This window comes from Harpia harpyja, chromosome 4, assembly GCF_026419915.1.
Source record: "Harpia harpyja isolate bHarHar1 chromosome 4, bHarHar1 primary haplotype, whole genome shotgun sequence".
In the NCBI taxonomy this organism is placed as follows: Eukaryota; Metazoa; Chordata; class Aves; order Accipitriformes; family Accipitridae; genus Harpia; species Harpia harpyja.
The window spans coordinates 44,500,609-44,518,069 of record NC_068943.1 but is presented as its reverse complement, the minus strand read 5'-3'; the positions used below and the strand labels follow the sequence as shown (position 1 = coordinate 44,518,069).

General features: G+C 54.6%; 1 protein-coding gene across 7 annotated transcripts in view; it reads right to left on the bottom strand.

Moving 5' to 3' along the window:
• The window catches only part of NECTIN1 (nectin cell adhesion molecule 1), a 109,159-nt gene extending 92,254 nt beyond the window's left edge, over positions 1-16,905 (bottom strand). For all 7 annotated transcript variants that reach the window (XR_008235122.1, XM_052786526.1, XM_052786522.1 and 4 more), the window contains exon 1: positions 16,472-16,905. Coding sequence is in view for 6 of the 7 variants with exons in the window: in XM_052786526.1 (XP_052642486.1) it covers positions 16,472-16,553 (82 nt within the window). In the remaining variant the exon portion in view is untranslated. The remainder of the gene's footprint in view (positions 1-16,471) is intronic.
• Between the last annotated feature and the right edge of the window lie 556 nt (positions 16,906-17,461).

The window sequence follows — 17,461 nt, the reverse complement described above, 5'->3', positions numbered from 1 at the left end:
AACGGCTTCTCCCCCAGCTCAGTAAGCGTGCTCCAGCGGCGCCCGTGCTGGCGATAGGTGCTAGATGGGAACAGCACCAGGGCTGGGGGAGAGGCAGAGCCCAGTGCGGCTGCACGGGGAGGCACCGCAGCCCCTCCTCGCAGCACCCCGCGGGCTCGCTGCCTGCCGCCGTGCTGGGGGAGGCAGGACACCTCCCAGCACGCACCTGCGCAGCCACAGCCCATCTCGCTCCGCTGCATACATGCAGGGGAGACTCAAACTGGAGGGCAAGGGACAGATGGGATGGGAGAGGGGGGCAAGCAGGAGGAGCCCAGGGACAGGACAGGGGCACGGGGAGGAAGGAAGGGACGCAGCCTCTGCTGCGAGGATCCCTCCCTCTCCCCGTCTTTTCCCCCTAGGAAAAAAAAAGGAAGACTTTTCCCTGCCTGGATTTTTTTCCCAGCGTCCCCGGCCGCTGCCGGTGAAACCCCATCTCAAGCCACCCCGTCGCCATGGCAACGGGCCGAAAGGAACAGATGGTCCTGGCGAGCCAAATCCCAATTCGAGGGGGAGCAGCGCAGGGGTGCGGGCAGGGCAGGAGCGGGCCCTGGCCACACGCCTGGGGGGGACAGGGAGGTCTCCCCCCTCACGCTCCTCTCCCTCGTCCTTCGGCCGTGGCAAGGCGTTCGTAGGCTTGGTGCCACCTCGGGGTGGCCTCGCAGGAGGGAGGGACATGCACTCTCCCCTCCCAAGGGGCATGAACCCTCGGAGACCCACCATCCCCTGAGCTGGACTTCTCTGGCTACGGGAAGAGCCGCATCTTCTCAGACATCTCCAGCATCTCCCTGCCTGCCTTTAGCAAACCTCACCCCCTAAGATGGGGGACTGCACAGCAGGTGGCTGTGGGGGCCAGACTTCTTCATCTGTGAAGTGAGCAGGCACAGGGCTCAGCTGGCACAGCCTTGCCAGATCTCCCAGACAGATTCATCTGAGCAGACCGGGGATGAGGACTGGGTTGGGTGAAGATAAAATTCAGCCACTAATCTCCCTGTGGATTAGCCTGTCCACGTGGGGCCGTGGTGTGGGGCTTTGGAGCAGACAAACAACATCTAAGCCCTCCTGGAGATACCCACGACTCCTCTGGAGTATTTGAGAGAAGCGGCCAGGCATGCCCCAGGCACCCTGAGAGAAGAGGGTGTTTCTCAGGGGCACAGACCTCTTCTCTTCAGATTCGCAGGGTGAGCTGCAAACCCAACACAGCTTGGTGTGGTCAGCCCCACAACTGGTTGCATTTTGGGGGAAAGCAGCAGGTGTGAAACTACACTTCAAAGCCGACAAAGCTGTCTGGACCTGCCAAGGGGAAGGACTCTCTATGGGGAAACATAGGCTAAAGACGCGAAGGAACATTGTTGCAAGAAAGAAAAAAATAAAAGAAGTTCCTTTTCCTTTAGGAACCTTAGCTCCTAGCACAGGCTGTCTCAACTGCTCAGGCCCATTTTTCTGCTGAAAAACCTGAAAAACCCAAAGCAACACTCACTCTCTAGAGCCAGTTTTGGAGCCGTTACTACCATTATCATAACTTCCTTAGCTCCAGACAAGTTCAGTCTCGGTGGATCATGGCTGAGTTTTGCATACCTGTCCACAGATCCACAGGGGCCAGAGAGCTGCTTCTGTTGCCCACGGAGTCTCAGGGAGCTTTCATCCTGCTTGGGAAGTAGTGTTTTTTCAGGGCCCGAGGGCCAGAAAAGACTGGGGACAGAAAGCAGGCAGTCCCAGGGTGAGAAATGAGCGTGCTGGGAGGCTGCACAGAGCGCTGCAAGGAGGTGGGAGCTAAACCCCCTCCTGCCTAATAGCAATCACTTCTCCCTACACCAACCGTTCCTGCACCAAGCTGCTCCCTTTCCCGTGGCCCTGGCACGCTCACAGAGATGCTGGCCTCGGGGGCCCAGCCCAGCCCAGCCCAACCAGCTCCCAGCCCACACCCGTGAGAAGAGCGAGAGCCCGTCCTGCCTCTCAGGTGTGGCCCTTCACCTCCGGGCTCCCGCCCGGCAAGAGCACTGGTGCCAGCTTGCATGAGGCCACTTTTGCTGGTGAGAGAAGGGGAGCAGGAGCTGCCGAGCAGCAACACCCTGCCACGGAGGTCTGTGCCAGGGCAGCTGCTCGTGGGAGGCTGCAAAGCCTCCTGGTGTGGACGGCGTTGTCCGCAGCTCCCCTTTTCTGTGCTTCCTCTCCTTCACAGGGGGTTCCCAGTTTTTTTTTTCTGCTGGCGTCTGGGTACAGCCCTTTCTTCCCCAGCCCGACAAGCCCTGGAAACCCACATCTTTTTTCTGCAGAACAGGTTGGGTGCAGGAGCAGCCGTGCCCACTTCCCACGCACCAGCACAGCCCAGCCTGGCCCACACCCTCCCCCTGTCCCAATAGTCCATCTTTTTTTTTCCCTCTGCTGTCTTTCCCGGATCAAAGCTGCCTCCCCTCCCTGTATTACAAACATTATTCAGCTGCTAGATAAGAAGCTCTCCAGCAGCTCTTTATTAATCCCACTGGAGGCAGAAAGAAGGCAGAGAGAAAGGACTCAGCGTGGCCAGGACAGAGACTAATGTTCCACGGAACACCTTTGCAAAAGAGGCATGTCTCTTTCCCCAGAAAGTCTCATGGGAAGCTTGGGTAATAATTAACAATTATCGAACTTTAAACCCTCCATCTCTCTCTTTGTCCTGACCAGGATTTTGTAATAACTCATCCAGTTGGAAACACTCCCAGCCTGGTTTGCTGGGGCACACTGGGGCAGGAGGGTTAAGGAGGGGGATGCAGAGAGACTCTGGGGCAGGCAGGAGGCAGTTGCTGAGCCTGCTGCTTCCTTGCTTTTACACTGAGCTGCAGTGTCCCACCTCCAAGCTTCAAGGGAGCTTGGATATGAACCTCCTTTCCCTCCTTCAGTGCATCTTGCAGCTGCTTTGGCTACAAAAAGAAATGGCTTCTTGTGGTACACATCTTCCTAGGAAGTTTCCCCCAGCCTTGGAATACCATAGACTCTTGCATATGGCTAAAATCATAATCTACCCAGGAGATCGACTCGGAAGCTTTTATAGCATAAAGACACTTGTTTAGATCCATCTGCTGTCTGAGGCAACTATAATCAGTACCGTGTGATGGCTCGCACGTGAACCAAGCTGGATGGCCCATAGGGCCTGGGTTTCAGTTGCTACCTGCCCCCTCTTATGGAAGGACCACGGAGTTTTTGAAGTGCTTGTTCATGCAACAGGCAGGGCATTTCTGTTATCTGCATCCTACAATGGGGCAACTCAGGTGTTATGAAACTTGCTCGCAGCCACCTAGGAAATCAGTGGCAAAAGCAAAACACATTGCAGGTATCTGGAGACTTACATTACTGTCCCCAGCATGCAGCCATCCTTCCTGCCTCAGCATTCACAGCAAATCCACCAAGGACAGGGCACAGCAGGAACCCCTGTCACCTGCCCTGCCAGCAAAGAGCCAGGGTGTGGGTGGGAGCTGCCCTGGGCTGGCAGGGCAGCAGGGGTGTGCAGGCTGTCCAGCCCACACCTCTCACCCACCTGCAACTCCCCCCAGATAGTGAATGGAAACCAGAAGTGACCCAAATGCAAAACTAGTGGAACGAGAAATCAAGAGGCCTTTGAATTAAACCAGGCAGGGAAGCCAACGGACCATGTTCACCCACTTCCATTATTTCAACCCACACATCACACACTCAGAGCAGTAAGAAACTGGGTCCGGTGTTTGCAGACAGAATATTTATTTGCACATTGATCTATGCTAAACAATTTCTTGTCTTCTAAAATCCCTGGGCAAGGAGCTCTGGGGTCCTGGCTACTATGAAAAATGACAAAATAAAGGGGAGTCACCTTTCCCTGTGCTTTGCAAATGGTCTCCTGGTTGTATAGAGTAACGTCGGCAAGATCTGTTGTGCAAGGCGCCCTGCAGACACAGGGCAATATGAGCAGAGAAGAGAAGGACTGCTACTGGCAGCTTTTGACAAGGAAAGGCACACAGAGGTGAAGTGAGCTAGCCAAGGATATTCCAGGGAGCTTGTGGCAAAGCCAAGAAATGATGCCAGCCCTTCTGAGCTCAGCCTGCCTTTGCCATCACCTCCAGGCCATTCTTTCCCTTTAAGTAAAAGCTGAATCACGCTTGGTAGAAGTCAGTATGAGGCAGCATATATTCCCATTTCCAGTGAGGTACCGTAAGGTACTCCACAGGCATGGCAGCAATTGGAATGTCAAGAATACAAAAAAATGTATGTACCTAAAAAGAATTATTTTAGCTTTTTATTTCCAAAGCGAGTTTAGAGGCAGTGAAAGGTCTCAGATCAATACCAGCAAAACTGCAAATTGGAGTCCTCCCCTTAGCCACAGAAAGGGTACAGCTGAGACAGCATCTGCACAAACAGCCTGCCCACAGTCTCTGCCAGCGTGCCTCAGCTCTGACCTTGAGGAGTTGCCTTGAAGTGCAAGAGGGAAACTCCCCCCTCCTCCTTCCCCCCCCCTTCCCATGCAGCCCTGGGCTTTTGTTCCCCAGCAGGGAGACCACTGCTGGTTTATTTTACTTGGGTACTTTCTGTCTAGAGAAGAAACTGAGTCTCGACAAACTCATCCCACGTGCACACTAAGACGACCTGCTTCGTCATGCAGGTAGAAAGAAGTCCTAAGGGGTTCAAGGGGATTTTGCAGCACAGATTTTGAGGCAAATCCAGCCCTAGCGAGAGCTTAGCTACCAGGCTGGCTCTGGCATTTCAGATGGTGAGATGCAGTTGCCTGCTCATGTGCTCCATTATAAACAGGCCTTTCTTCTCCTCTCCTGCCCCACAGCTGTACATGTGCTCGGCCCCATGCCCCAGGGACCTTTGAAAACTGCATTATAGGTTCTCCCCATACAAAGTTTGGATCAATACAGCTGTCAGGCTTTGGCCACATTACCCCTGCTAATTGGAATTACAATAGGCAGACTGCAGCTTTCACTCCATCTCTCTGTTGCTTGTCATAATGTAATCAAAATCTCTCTCGCTCTCTCTTTATCATGGAGCGTGATGGGAGCAGAGGTGCTGGCAACCACACGGCCTCCAGAGACTACAGATTCCTGTGGATCAGACTGGGGCTGGGAAGCTTTGGCACAGGGCTGGGAAAAGAGCCCCTCACTGCCGAAACTCTCCGGCCTGCCTTTGGCCAAGCAGGTTAATGGGAGACAGCCTCAGCCCCCCAGCTGGGCAGGGACCTGGCTGGGCACAGCAGGGAGACAGAGATGGGGACTGAGGGGTGCTGGCGGAAGGAGGTGCAGAGTCGAGCTAAGACCAGAGGCAGCCACAGCTTGATTGTGGAGCTAGACACTGGCTGGCAGCAGACCCCAAACCCTCACCTGGCTGTGCCGAGGAAGGAGCCTCCCTCCTCAGCCAAGCAGTGCCTGCGCTGACCAAGCGTGGGGGCACGGGGAGGGTGCCTCCTCCTCACTGCCTCCTGACATCCCCGGCTCCTGCCTCCCCAGCAGTGCTCAGCCACCCCCGTGGCAGGGGGTTCCCACCTGCTGCCAGAGTCAACAGTAAGTGGGGGATCACGGGATAAGCAATGCAGCAGCTTGGCGTGGGCATGACACGGGGCACTGACCAGGACTCAGGTGGCTGGACAGACACGAGCCAAAGCTTTGTGCTTGCACGGGAAGCTGCCTGCTTCTTGCTTAGCCCTAGTACAAGCAAAGCTGAGGTAGATAGCATCTAAAGGCTTCAGCTAAGTCAGGATCCTTGCCATGCTAGGCGCTGTGCAAAAGTCCCTGCCCCAGCAAGCTCCCCACTACGCTGACTCACAAACCCCTGCCCACATCTTGCTCACCACTCCCCGCCTATGTGCAGCAGCCCTGCCAGCAAGAGGCCATGCACGTCTTGCTCACACGGGCTCCGAAGGCTCGGCCAATTTACGGAGCCAGGGTGATACATAGCGGGCAATAGATACAGCATCTGTGATTTGTTGATCATTATCAAACGGCAGTAATGTAGGGCTGAATTACCCAGACGAGGGAAGGATCGGCAGCCCAGACCTACTCACCTCCCCAGAGACTGGCCATAAACAAAACCTAAATAATTAGAGTGCTTGGGCGGAGATGCAGCCTCTAAGTATTCTTAGGCTCACGCAAATAAAGGAAATAAATTCTTGGAAGGTGCCAGGCTGGATGGGGCAGAGGGAGGCTCATTTTCCACATCACTTGAGAGCAGCCATTATAAATCTCACTGAAAGATGCACCTCCCCAGGCTAGCGATATTTTTAAACTCCGGGAGAGAGGGGAGAGAAAAAAACACGTTTTAGTATTTACACCACAGGCAAAAAGGGTATTTAAAAATCAGGGTACAATTTTGGAAGTCTGTTCCTGCCATGCCAAGAAAGAAAGAAAGAATTTTATTTCTATAGTGTGATAGCTGGATATATCAGCCCCAGAGAATTCATTCCTACCACCATCCTTCTGCTGCAAGCTGAGAAATCAAACTCCCAGAAGGACTGGGGGGAGTCAGGGGATAAAGGTTCTTTCACTGGCAAATTGCTAGTTCAGTTCCCAGCTGAATCAGTAGCAAATACAAATCAGCTCCTCTGAATCCTGAGGGGTGACTTCTGCACTGTCCCTGCTTACTTGGTGTCTGGGATAATGTCCCATAGGAGATGAGACGAGACGGCTCTACACAGCAGCACCCTCACGGGAACAGCAGTCTGGTTTGCTGGGCCAGGAGCCCGAGCATGTAACCAGACACAGCGGGAATGGGACACCAGGGCACAGGGACCTGCTCGTGGATGTCAACTGAAGGATATGGCCCTGGAGTTGGCACCAGGGCAGAGCCTCACGTGGTGCTTTGCCCGCTGGAGCAGTGTGTCCCAGCCGTTGTGAGTGGCAAGGCCACCTGAGCTTTGGGGCAGGAAAATCCACGCATCGGCTTGCACAGGATCGCCAGGCCAGTTTTAATTTCTGATGCTTTACTGTTCCTCCAGTTGGTTAGTGTTTCCTTCCCTGCACAGGGTGGGGAGTGAGGTGGGCTCCTTTTTTGGCAGTCATCTAAGAAATCTTGTCAACGGCTGACTGATCACAGGTCGACTGATCACAGGTTGAATGATGCTGCGTGGCAACTGTCTGCTACAGGAGGTGTAAATGTGAGAGTTCTCAGCCTTGCTCTCAGGGGGGTCCTAGAGGACCCAAAGATAAACTGCCAGAAGACTGCCTTCCTCTGCAACCACTGCAGCGCTACTCCTGCCAAACTCAGCCCTGCTCCCAATTCCCTCCCAGGTCCTCAGGCACTGAGAACATTCCCCCTTTTACAAGCCCGTGCTCTGTGCAAGCCTCTCTCCCTGCCATCCCTCCCACCCCTTACCAGGACTGCTGTCATCCTCCCAAAAGGATCCTATTCAGCTTGTATCAAAGGGATACATGAGCACACCCATTAGGCATCAGAGCATCAAGCAAATCCCCAAACAAGCCGCCTCTAAAGATCAGAGCATACTGTAATCAATCCCTCTGCAAGGAGATCCCAATAAGCCCTCCCCCACTTTCTCTGGGTTCTTGCTAAACCCAAGCACATGAGATACGTTTGGCAAGCTCAGCACCATCACTAGTAAAAGTGTCTTCATAAAACTTCCACACACAGAGCTCCTGGCCTCTGTCTGCTCCCCTGCAAGCCCTCTCCCCCATTTCAGCACACAGCAGATGTTCAGAGGCTGCCCCAGCCCTCAGGCCCTGCAGTAAGGAGGGCACTGCTGCTGCCCTGAAGTTCTGGGTCTCACATCCCCACCTGCAGCTGGAGCGCACCACCTGGGCTGGGCAGCAAGAGGGGCTGCTGCAGATGCCACAAGCAATAGCAGCAGGTCCCGTCCCCTTGCCGCCCTCCTTTCCCTGCTTCCCCCCGGGGAGAGAGCAGAAAACGAACACAAGCCTGGGGAGAGGGGAGTGCTGGCAGCAGGTGGACATGCCTGCACAGGGGCAAACACCAGGACAGCGGTGGCACTCTGGTACATGTATGTTGATTCACATGTTGGTGCACATGACTGTCTTTCATAACCATGGCCTCGAAGAGAAAGGCAAGAAGCCTTTTCGAAAGCCTTTCGTAAGACACCATGTGCTTTACCAATATGACACAAGCAGCACAGTACTTGGCTTTGAAGTCGCGACGATAGGTGTCCTGTAGTTTTGGATCCTGGGCTGGTCTGAGACTGCACTTTCTTCAGCACCTACCACCTAGGTCTTAGCCCCTTGGTACACAAAAATGAACTCATCCTTCCTGAGTAAAATATACAGAGCTCCAGCATGTCCAGCTGTGGGGTGCAATGCACAGACCAACATCACCCAGCTGCACTGCCTAGAGAGCCAAGAGGGGTCCTGTATCCAATGGAAACTGTGGCAGTTGATATAAATTACAGCATGGCAAGGATGCTGCTATGCAACACATCCCTGATCCCTAATGACCATGAATGGGCACAGCCTTGGTTCTCCCCTGCACCCAGAAGATACCCCTTCCTGCAGCTCAGTTCCTAGCCACGATGCCAGTGCAGCTGACAAGGGGAAGAGCATGAACGGGCCCAGGAATGAACAGCTTGTGCAGTTGTCGCCGCTGTACACCACCAAACCACTAGCTGCTGCCTTCTGTTCCAGCCCTTAAAACACCACTTCTCAAATGGCATGGGCCTTGGCTAAGTGACTAAGGTGACACAGGCAAGAGCAGCAAGGAAATACTGCGTGCTGCAACCTCTTTGGAACAGGGGTGATCTTGTTCTTGTGTGTACTTACAGCCCCTAAACCGACTTTAATTATCCATCCTTAACATTTCCTCTAGTTTTGCCCCCCCCAAGCTAGGAAGGCCATTGGCACAGCTACTCTGGTAGGAATGTGACTCTGGGCTTGCCTACAATGGGTCTCAGTGCTGATTATCCAGCCCAGGAAAAGTCAAAGAGTAAAGCCCATTGGATGCCTCTCCCTAAGAAAAAAGTAGCCATAGCTTGGTGCAGCTGAATTCTCCAGTGAAACCAGCGTACTCCTGACTGCAGGCTTTGTATGGATGTTTAGCGTGCTGGCAGCAATGCGCACCCTTCTCCTGCCCACCCCAGCATTCATTTTATTGGGCATATAGCACTCACCAGTCTCTGGCGCAGCAGCTATAGCTCTGGCAGGTAGTTAGGAAAGCTGGGTCTGTAGCACACTGAGACGATCTCTTTATTTCTAGTCCCAAAGCAGTGGGAGGGTGAGGAAATGTTTCAAGGCAGGGGGAACCTCCGTCACGGCCATGGGTTTGGGTGAGGGGTGAGTTATAACTCTACAGTGTGCTGATAACTCACGCAGCCCTAGACTCTGAGCTTAGCTAGCTCATTTGTTTGAGCTGTTCAAGGACAGGGCATGGTTCATTCCTCCCTTGCTGCTCTCCCCTGCCCTGAGTGTCAGAGTGCCTCGCACAGGCCAGCGTAACTATCGTGTATCAAGCTGCTCTACACAGAAACCTGGACAAGACAGTGACGGAAACGCTGACTTTTCTCCTGAACTATCCAGCTCTCTGTACATGCCTCTGAGCAAACCTTGTTCATCATATTAAACTCTCCCCTAGGTCTATGACTTCTGCCCATCATGGACCGTTTGTAACCCCGGCTTTGCTAGGACACTCAGCACAACAGCCTCTAATTGTAGGCCTCTGCTTGAGCTCTTGAGTTCCACCAGCCTCTGCTTGAGCTCTTAAGTTCCACCAGCCTCTTCTACACATTAGCATTAGAACCTGAGTCCATAGCCAGAACTCTGCCCCCAGACTGCCCCCTTGGGCTCTCTTTCCTAGGGACAGTGAAAATGGTCAGTGAAAAGCTTCTCAAGCAGTACCACCCTTGGTCCAGAGGGTATCTTGCCAAGGGTTAAGAAATGAAACCTGATTTGGCCAAGCGTGGGATCCTCAGTGCAAAAGGTAGGTACCTATAAGGCCAGCTGAAATCCAGTGTCCCCGCTGGATCTGCATGATGTGGCTACAGACCCTCCTCTGCAGCAGCCTGTTCTGATACTGTGTCTTTAGCCTCACACATAGAACAAGGCTGGTTTTGGTCTCAGGTGGCCACATGGCGCACCGCTCCAGTCCCCTCGTCTCCGCACAGACAGGCCTTTGTGCTGGGAACCGCTCTCGCCTGTCACCAGAGCAGAAATGCTGGATGTTAGCCACTCGCTGCGAGCTGCATGGACCCTCTGTCACTCCTGGCCATGCCTCCGGATGCCTCACTCTAGCATGGGGGGAGGAATGGATCTTCCATGGGAAAGGAAAAATAGACTCAAAATCAGTCTGATTACGGTGTTTTCCCAGGTAGAGAGTGAACTGCTGAGAAGAGAGATGAAGGCAGAGTCCTCTTGACTAACCAGGCTTGGGAGCACCTGCTGTCTCATAGCCAGGTGGTCCATCTGGTACCTGCCGCTGCTTCAAGGCAGTGATGTGATTTGCAGGTCCTTCTGTAGCATCCCTGCATGGTCGGGAGCAGATGGAGGCACTTTGCCATTTCCTGCAGTTAGAAAGGTAAATAGGCTGGGATGGGGAACAGAAAACCCCATCCCTGTGTTTTTCTTTCAGGGAGGAGAGTCACACAGATCTTGCCTCTCCTTAAGCTCTTCCCCCCTGCCTACCTGTAGGTCTAATGAAGAGGGAAAGTAGTGCTGTACACCAATCTCCAACTGGACTGGCTCAGAGCCAGGGAGGGCAGGCCTGGAGCAGAGCGAGGGAGAGAGGCAGAGTTGGGTGGATAGTGCTTAGAAAGCCTTTCCTCCTGCATCACACCAAATAATGTCAAAGGAGGATTATAAACCTCCTGCAGGGACAGCTTTATCGTGAGGGAATGGAGAAGAGACGGTTCATCAAGTTGGGTCAGTTCCTCCTATCCATCCCAGCACCCCACAGAGATTCTGAAGGGACAAGAGACCGCTGGCCAGGTTCCCCCTGGCCCCAGCTGCTGCAGACCTGGGCCATACAGGGCACAAGCAGCCTCCCTAGCCTGGGACCCCCTGTCCTCCTGGGCTGGGCAAACAGCAAGGGACTGAAGCTCTCTCTCCCCCTCTCATGCCCAGTAGCTGCTGTTTGTCTGCCTTGGGATTGCTGCAGAGCCGAGAGCTGCCGCAGCTTTTATGATGCCAGCCTGCGTGAACAGCTGCATCAGCCCCAGAGATGGGGAGAAACAGCAAATGGACAGCGAGGCATTAAACTCCCCACGCTTCCTTGGGTGCCCATGGAGGCAGGGACACACAGAAATGACAGCACGGGGCATATAAAATAACACAGTGCTGGGAAAGTAGCCCTTGCGCCTGCAAATTTCGCTTCCCGTTTCTGTGTGTGACAGACAGGATTGTAAACGCAGGACTTTAAACCTAGCATGGTGGCACAGTGGAAGGACAGGGAGGTGCCTGTCTGGCTGCTACGGGCTCTCAGGCGCAGACTGAGGGGAAACTGTCCTTCCGCCCATGGATGATAGTTCGCATCTGAGCAGCTTGGGCAGGAGCTTTTCTGCTGGTATGGAGCCGAGGGGTTCTGCTTGAAAACCAAGCTGGGAGGGTACATGCATGTGCACCGGGAGGGTATATGCGTCAATCTAGCCTGGACTAAACCTTCACTGGGAGAAGCGAAGAAAACTGTAAGGCCAGGAGAACATCTGCGGCTCAACAGCAGCCAGGAGGAAAGTGAGGGGATGTATCATGAGAGGTTTCATTCCTTAGTTAAACAAATTTTCACCTGAAACAGTAATCTGGGTTAGGGAACCCTCACTGCAGAGCTCTGAATTCTCCGTGCTGGGATGGCTGTGCTCTGGTAATTAACACAATAGGTGTCTCAAATGCAAACTGGGTCCCAGCTCCAGTGGCTGGCGGCATCAACTCGCCCTGCATCAGAGCTGCCCTGATTTAATCTGACGTATTTGAAAAAGCAAGAAGATCTCTAGGGGTTGCTCAGATTGGAATACCTTTGTCCCTCTCTCATTTGTTTCTGCTTTTTGCACCGATACGCCTTGCTGGCCTGTGAAAAGGACTGAGCAAGAGCCATCAAGACCTCGAGCAACGACATTGCAAGACGCGAGCTTTTTCTCAGAGGCCCTGAGGATTGTGGCCATCCATCTGAGGACTTAACCAACTCATCCCTGCAGCATTCACAGAGACTTCTGCTCTTCCAAAAAATCTTTTTCCCCTGGCGCTGCCCCACCATCTCCCCCACATGCCTGTCTGCTGGCGGTGCTGTGTAACTCCCCAGGGCGCTGGAGGTGGGAAAGAGCCTTCCCCTGGCTAGTGGTGGCCACTCGCTGCTCTCCCCTCGCCTTATGATGGGCTGTCCCCACTGTCCCCAGCCTTAGTGGTGCTAGCAGAGGGCAAGGGGTGCCAGTGGAAACGCAGGCCTGGGAAGCAGGTCACGACAACCGGCTCTTCTGGTTCCCTTCGTGATTCAGCTGAGGTGTGAGCAGTGTCCACAGGATCCTTCTGGCACCTCCCTGTAAACTTGGCTTTGTGGCTGGTACAGCTGCAGCCCAGAGGAGGGGCGATGCGAGGAGAGACGTGCCAGGCTCCGCCAGCATCGGCATCTTGTCAGCCACCAGTTAATCGTGAGCATTTGCCTCGCGCTAGATGTGTTGCTGGATGCAGTAATGCCCCTACTTTTCTGTATGTCTCTCTGCAAATGGATCCATGTGCACTGGGCTGGGAGCTCTTGCTTGATTAACGCTGCCGGTTCAGAGAGCAAATAGCATTAACCACGGTCGTCCCCTGGCTCTGGCCATGGGGCAGACACCCTCCTGCTTGTGGGCTGAGCTGGCTCTCAGTACAGCCTGTCGCCTCACCCACACTGACACATACATGAGCTCATCAATTCATGCCGAGTTAAAACTCGATGGGTCGGTTCCACCACAACAAGCGAGGTTTAATGAGAAAATATCAGCAAAAGACACACTTACTTCCTGAAATAGCCTGATGTTGTTGTTTCTGAGTTTTGGGAGGAGATAGATGGGGGAAAGAGAAATAACGACTAAGAACTCAAACCAAAAGCTGAACAAAACTCTAGCAACTTTTTGCCTTTTGGGAGCTGCTTTGGGATATTAAAGCAGCTCTGTAGACTACAAGATGGACCAGATCCTGCAGCGACACACTTTGACTATTCCCAGCACTCCAGAGAGCTGTCGTACGTCCCCAAAAAGGAACCCTCCCACCAGCTGCAGCCAAGCTTGACCTAAAGCCTCCAGGTCACTACAGCTCAGTCAATGCGGCTTTCAAGTGCCGTGATGGAAAAACCCTGTGTCAAAGCTTCAGACACCTCTCCAGCTCGCCCTTGCTGAGGATCTCAAAGCACTTTGCAAAGAAAGACTCACAGGCCCTTCTCGGAGCCCAAGAGGTAGCCCAGTGATAGCAGACAGGAATTTGTCCCCAGACAGAGGGGAGCATTTGGAAATAGAGGCCCAGATCTGCAGATGCAGGACCAAGCACAAGATGAATGCCTCTGCTCTGCGTGGTTGCATCTCAAACTGTACCGAGCTTCATGGCAGGGATAAACAGACAGATTGTTAAGACTTGTAAAGCATGGATTTAACCGCAAGTGTTCCTAACCTCTGAAGATCAGCCACCTAGGATCTCTCCTCCCCGGTAGCCCACAGCTTTTCAATAAGCCCTCTTTATGTCAATATCTTGAAGCCCCAATGCCGTAGCCTGAGTTGATACCTGGTTAATGGTTCCAAATGGACAGGCAGGCAGATTTGCATGGAAGGCTGCAGGAACCCTGAATTGAATCTGTTCTGGACGATTGAGCTGATCACATTAAAGACAATTTGTAAAGCAGATTTTTATAAGGGACTCCTTACAGCTTTTACAGCAGGGAACTTTTATTTCCTTATCAGAAAAAAAGCTAACATTGTCAGAAGAGGGAGGTAGTATACATGGATGGGAACAAAATGAAATGGCATTGATCAGATGAGCATGAAAGGTTTTCCAGAAAGCAGGTAGTGTCTCCTGCCTTCGTCTTATCTTTTTTGGGTGCTAGGTACCGAACCCCATTTTCCAACAAAGCCCACAGCTACTAATTCACTTATAACAGAGGATCCTAAGTTCCCCTCTCCCCTTCTCCTTGATAAGCAAGCTTGTCTGCATTCAAAGCTTACATATGGCTTGTTATATATATACCCTCAGCTGATTTTGGCACAATGCATTGCGAACTTGAGAAACTACCTGCCTCAGTATGGCATTCAGACCTGTGGTTTAGTAAGGACTGTCAGTCTGCTGTGGCTTTGTGCAGCACCTAGCACAGTATTGTGCTGGTCCTTCCCTGCAGCCCTGGGATGCATCCATAGTACAAAGAAGTGCACAAATGAATGAAAGGAATGAATGAATGAATAAGTAATACAGGATCAGTCATTCCTGCAAATGTGGTGGATCCACCACTAAACTGGTCCAGCTGAGATTCTCGCCCACACAGGCTGCAGGGTACTCGGTGATCACGGACAGAGGTTGGGAGGGATTATCTTCCCGGAGCATTGCAGAGCTGGCTGTACCCTTTGCTTGGCAAGGCACCACTAGATGCACCACTGGCTTATCCTGGCAGAGCTGTCAGCGGGACAGTGCAAGATAAACTACCATGCTACTGCAGAGTGGCAGGAGATGAGATTGCCTGACTGCTGGCAGCAAAGCCTCGAGAACAGCCAAAAATAGGATAAGTGGGGGAAAAAAGTCTCTCTTGGCAGGACAAGGTGATATGCCAGCCTGCCCCAGGGTCACTGTCTGTGTGTCTCCTTGGTGAAAGCAATTCCTAGAGCAACTGTGGGAGCATAAACCCCTTTTGGTTCACCCAGCACAGTCACCACAGCATTACTCCACCTCCAATGCCTTTCCCAGGTGTTGCAGGGAGGGTTTCCTGCATGGGGCTGCCCGGTGGAGGGATCAGAAGGAGGGAAGACCAGGTGAAGAATGGCATGGAAAGTTCTGAGACTCCTTGTGAGGAGCCAGAGCTCAGCCAGGCACTTGCCTGGAAGCAGAGAGGAGTGCAGGGAGCCCGAGGCTGTCCCTTCCATCACCTCTTTTTGCAATGCACAGCAGATCTCTTTGTCCTAGGAATACAGAAGTATACCCAGACCTGGTTTCTCATCACTCTGTTAACCTTTTCCCTCTGTCTCCCTGGTTTCTTGACCATCATCCCCTTCCATTTCACCTCTGTCCTCATCCATTTTAGCTGGACCATCCAGTCACTGTGCTCTGTTGATCTCCCATGCCCTGGATGTTATCATCTCTGTCTCTGCTAGCACCAGGGAACCCTGGGCCCTGGCATTTGCTCTGACGGCCGATCCTTTGGCCCAGACCTTGCAAACTGCAGCCACATCTCAAGAGTCACAGCCCAGGCAGCCTAGCTGCTCTTCTAGGATGCTGGCCCCCACCCTGCCTCCAGCGCAACTTCTCTCCAGCTGCAGATCCCACTCCTTCTGCAGGCACAGCCTGCCTCTTAGCCCTGCAGAAGGCTGCATACCGACCCGGGGGTGGCACATGTGCCCACTGCCCTGCGCTCCAGACCCAGCCACCAGGAGCCTAGCCTCAAAAAGGCAAATATCGGTTCTATTTGCATTTCTCAGTTCATTCACAAGCACTGTAAACCCAGACTGCTGGTCCCCCTTCCACATCTCCCACAGCCGACTCCGGAAAGCCCTCCAGGATGGCATTAACCCATTCTGCACTGGAGCAGAATAAAAGAGTCCTGCCCCAGGGCACTTCGCAAAGTGGGTCACTCTCCCGCTTCTAAGATCTGTGCTGGAGCCCAGGGCAGGAGAGAGCCCTGGGGTGGGGACAAACGGGCTGTTCTGCAAGCGCCAGGGTAGGTCGAACGGGCTGTGGAGAAGTCGATCCGAATCTTTGCCCATCTCCTCCTTTCCAGGGATGGATCGGAACCAAAGGGATGGATCAGATGCCATCAGGCACCCAAGTGCAAAAGCAGTGAAAGGAAGGGCTGAAACCTGGGAGCAGTGGAGCCCCTCCGCAAGAGCCCACGGGAAGTGTGTGTGCTGAGGGGAGCAGGGATTTTGGGGATGCTGGACAGCTGAAACCTTCCGTCTCTCCTTCCGAAACATCTGTACTCATTACCCAGCCTTGTGGCTCCCTTTCCCGGGAAGCCTGGCTGCCATGCCTCGCTAGACGTTGCTCAATCCAAAGAGCAAACAAACGGCCTCAGCTCCCAGGACTCCGGAGCCCACAGCCTGCAGCTGCTTCCGAAACAAACGATCGTGTTGTTCCTCTCCAAGCCGGAGATGAAACCGGCCCCGACTCTCTCCCACCCTCACGCAGATGCTTCCACACCTGCTCCAGACCCAGGCGCGCACCCCAAAAAGCCGATCCCATCCTTCCCCGCCGCTCCGCAGCACTTCCCGCACCCCCTTCCCCCCATCGGCACCCCGCAGCCCTCCTCCGGGGCTGCCGCGACCCCCGCAGAGCAGGCAGAGCCCACCGCCTCCTTGGGGGGGGACCGGCCGGCAGCGGCTCACCTGGTAGGAGCGCGGCCGCCAGGATGCAAACTCCGATAGTCCACCAAGATGCACGGCAACTTGTCTGCAGCTGTGAAGCCATGAGAGTTCCTTAGGAGAAATGGGCAAGGGTCGGTCTGGCAGCGTCGCTGGGCCCCCCACCCTCCCCGCCCCCGGTGATGTTCAGGTCTGCTTAAAAAAAAAAAAAAAAAATTAAAAAAAAATGTAGGTGCAGGAGGACAAAGAGGCGGTGCGCCCAGCAGGCAAGCCGGCGGGAGGACGGGCCGCCGGAGGAGAGCTTCGCACATCCGCAGGGGCCCTGGGGCTCGGCGGGGCGCGGGGGCCCCTCTCCGCGGGCTCCGGGCGCTCCGGCCGGCTGCGGGCGCCGGGGCAGCGCGGGTGCCTTCCTCCGGGAGCGAGCACGTCCGCAGAGCTGGGCGAGTGAGAACGGCGGGGGGGGGGGGGGGGGGGGGGGGGAATGCAATTCAAAAAAAAAAAGAAAAAGGGTAAAGAAAAAAAAAAAAAGAAGGGGGGGAACAAATAAAGAAAAGCGAGGGAGAGCCCTCCGCGGGCTGCTGCCGCCGCTCGCAGCGCGGCGGTCCCGTGGCTCCGGCGGCGGGGCTCGGCAGCCCCCGCCCGCTGCCCGCCCTCCGCTTCCCGGGGTGCGGGGCGCCGGGAGCCCCGCGGCTCTCAGGCGGCGGCGGCGGTGGGCCGGCTGCGGCGCTCCATGGCCGGGCGGGGGGCGCGGGTCCGGGCCGGCCGCGGGGCGGAGAGGGACGGGGGGGGGGAAGGAGGGAGGGAGGGCGGCGCGGGCTGCCCGGGCTGCGAGGCACGGCCGCCCGCTCGCACTCGCACACGCACACACTCCCGGGCGGGGCGGCGGCGGCGCTCGCCCTCTCCTGCGTGATGTCAGTGCACAGCGGAAGGAGGGCGCAGCGTTAACTCTTTGCCTGCCCCGCAGCCCGGGACGACGCCGGTCGCTCTCCGGCGGCCGCTCTCCGGCGGCCGCCC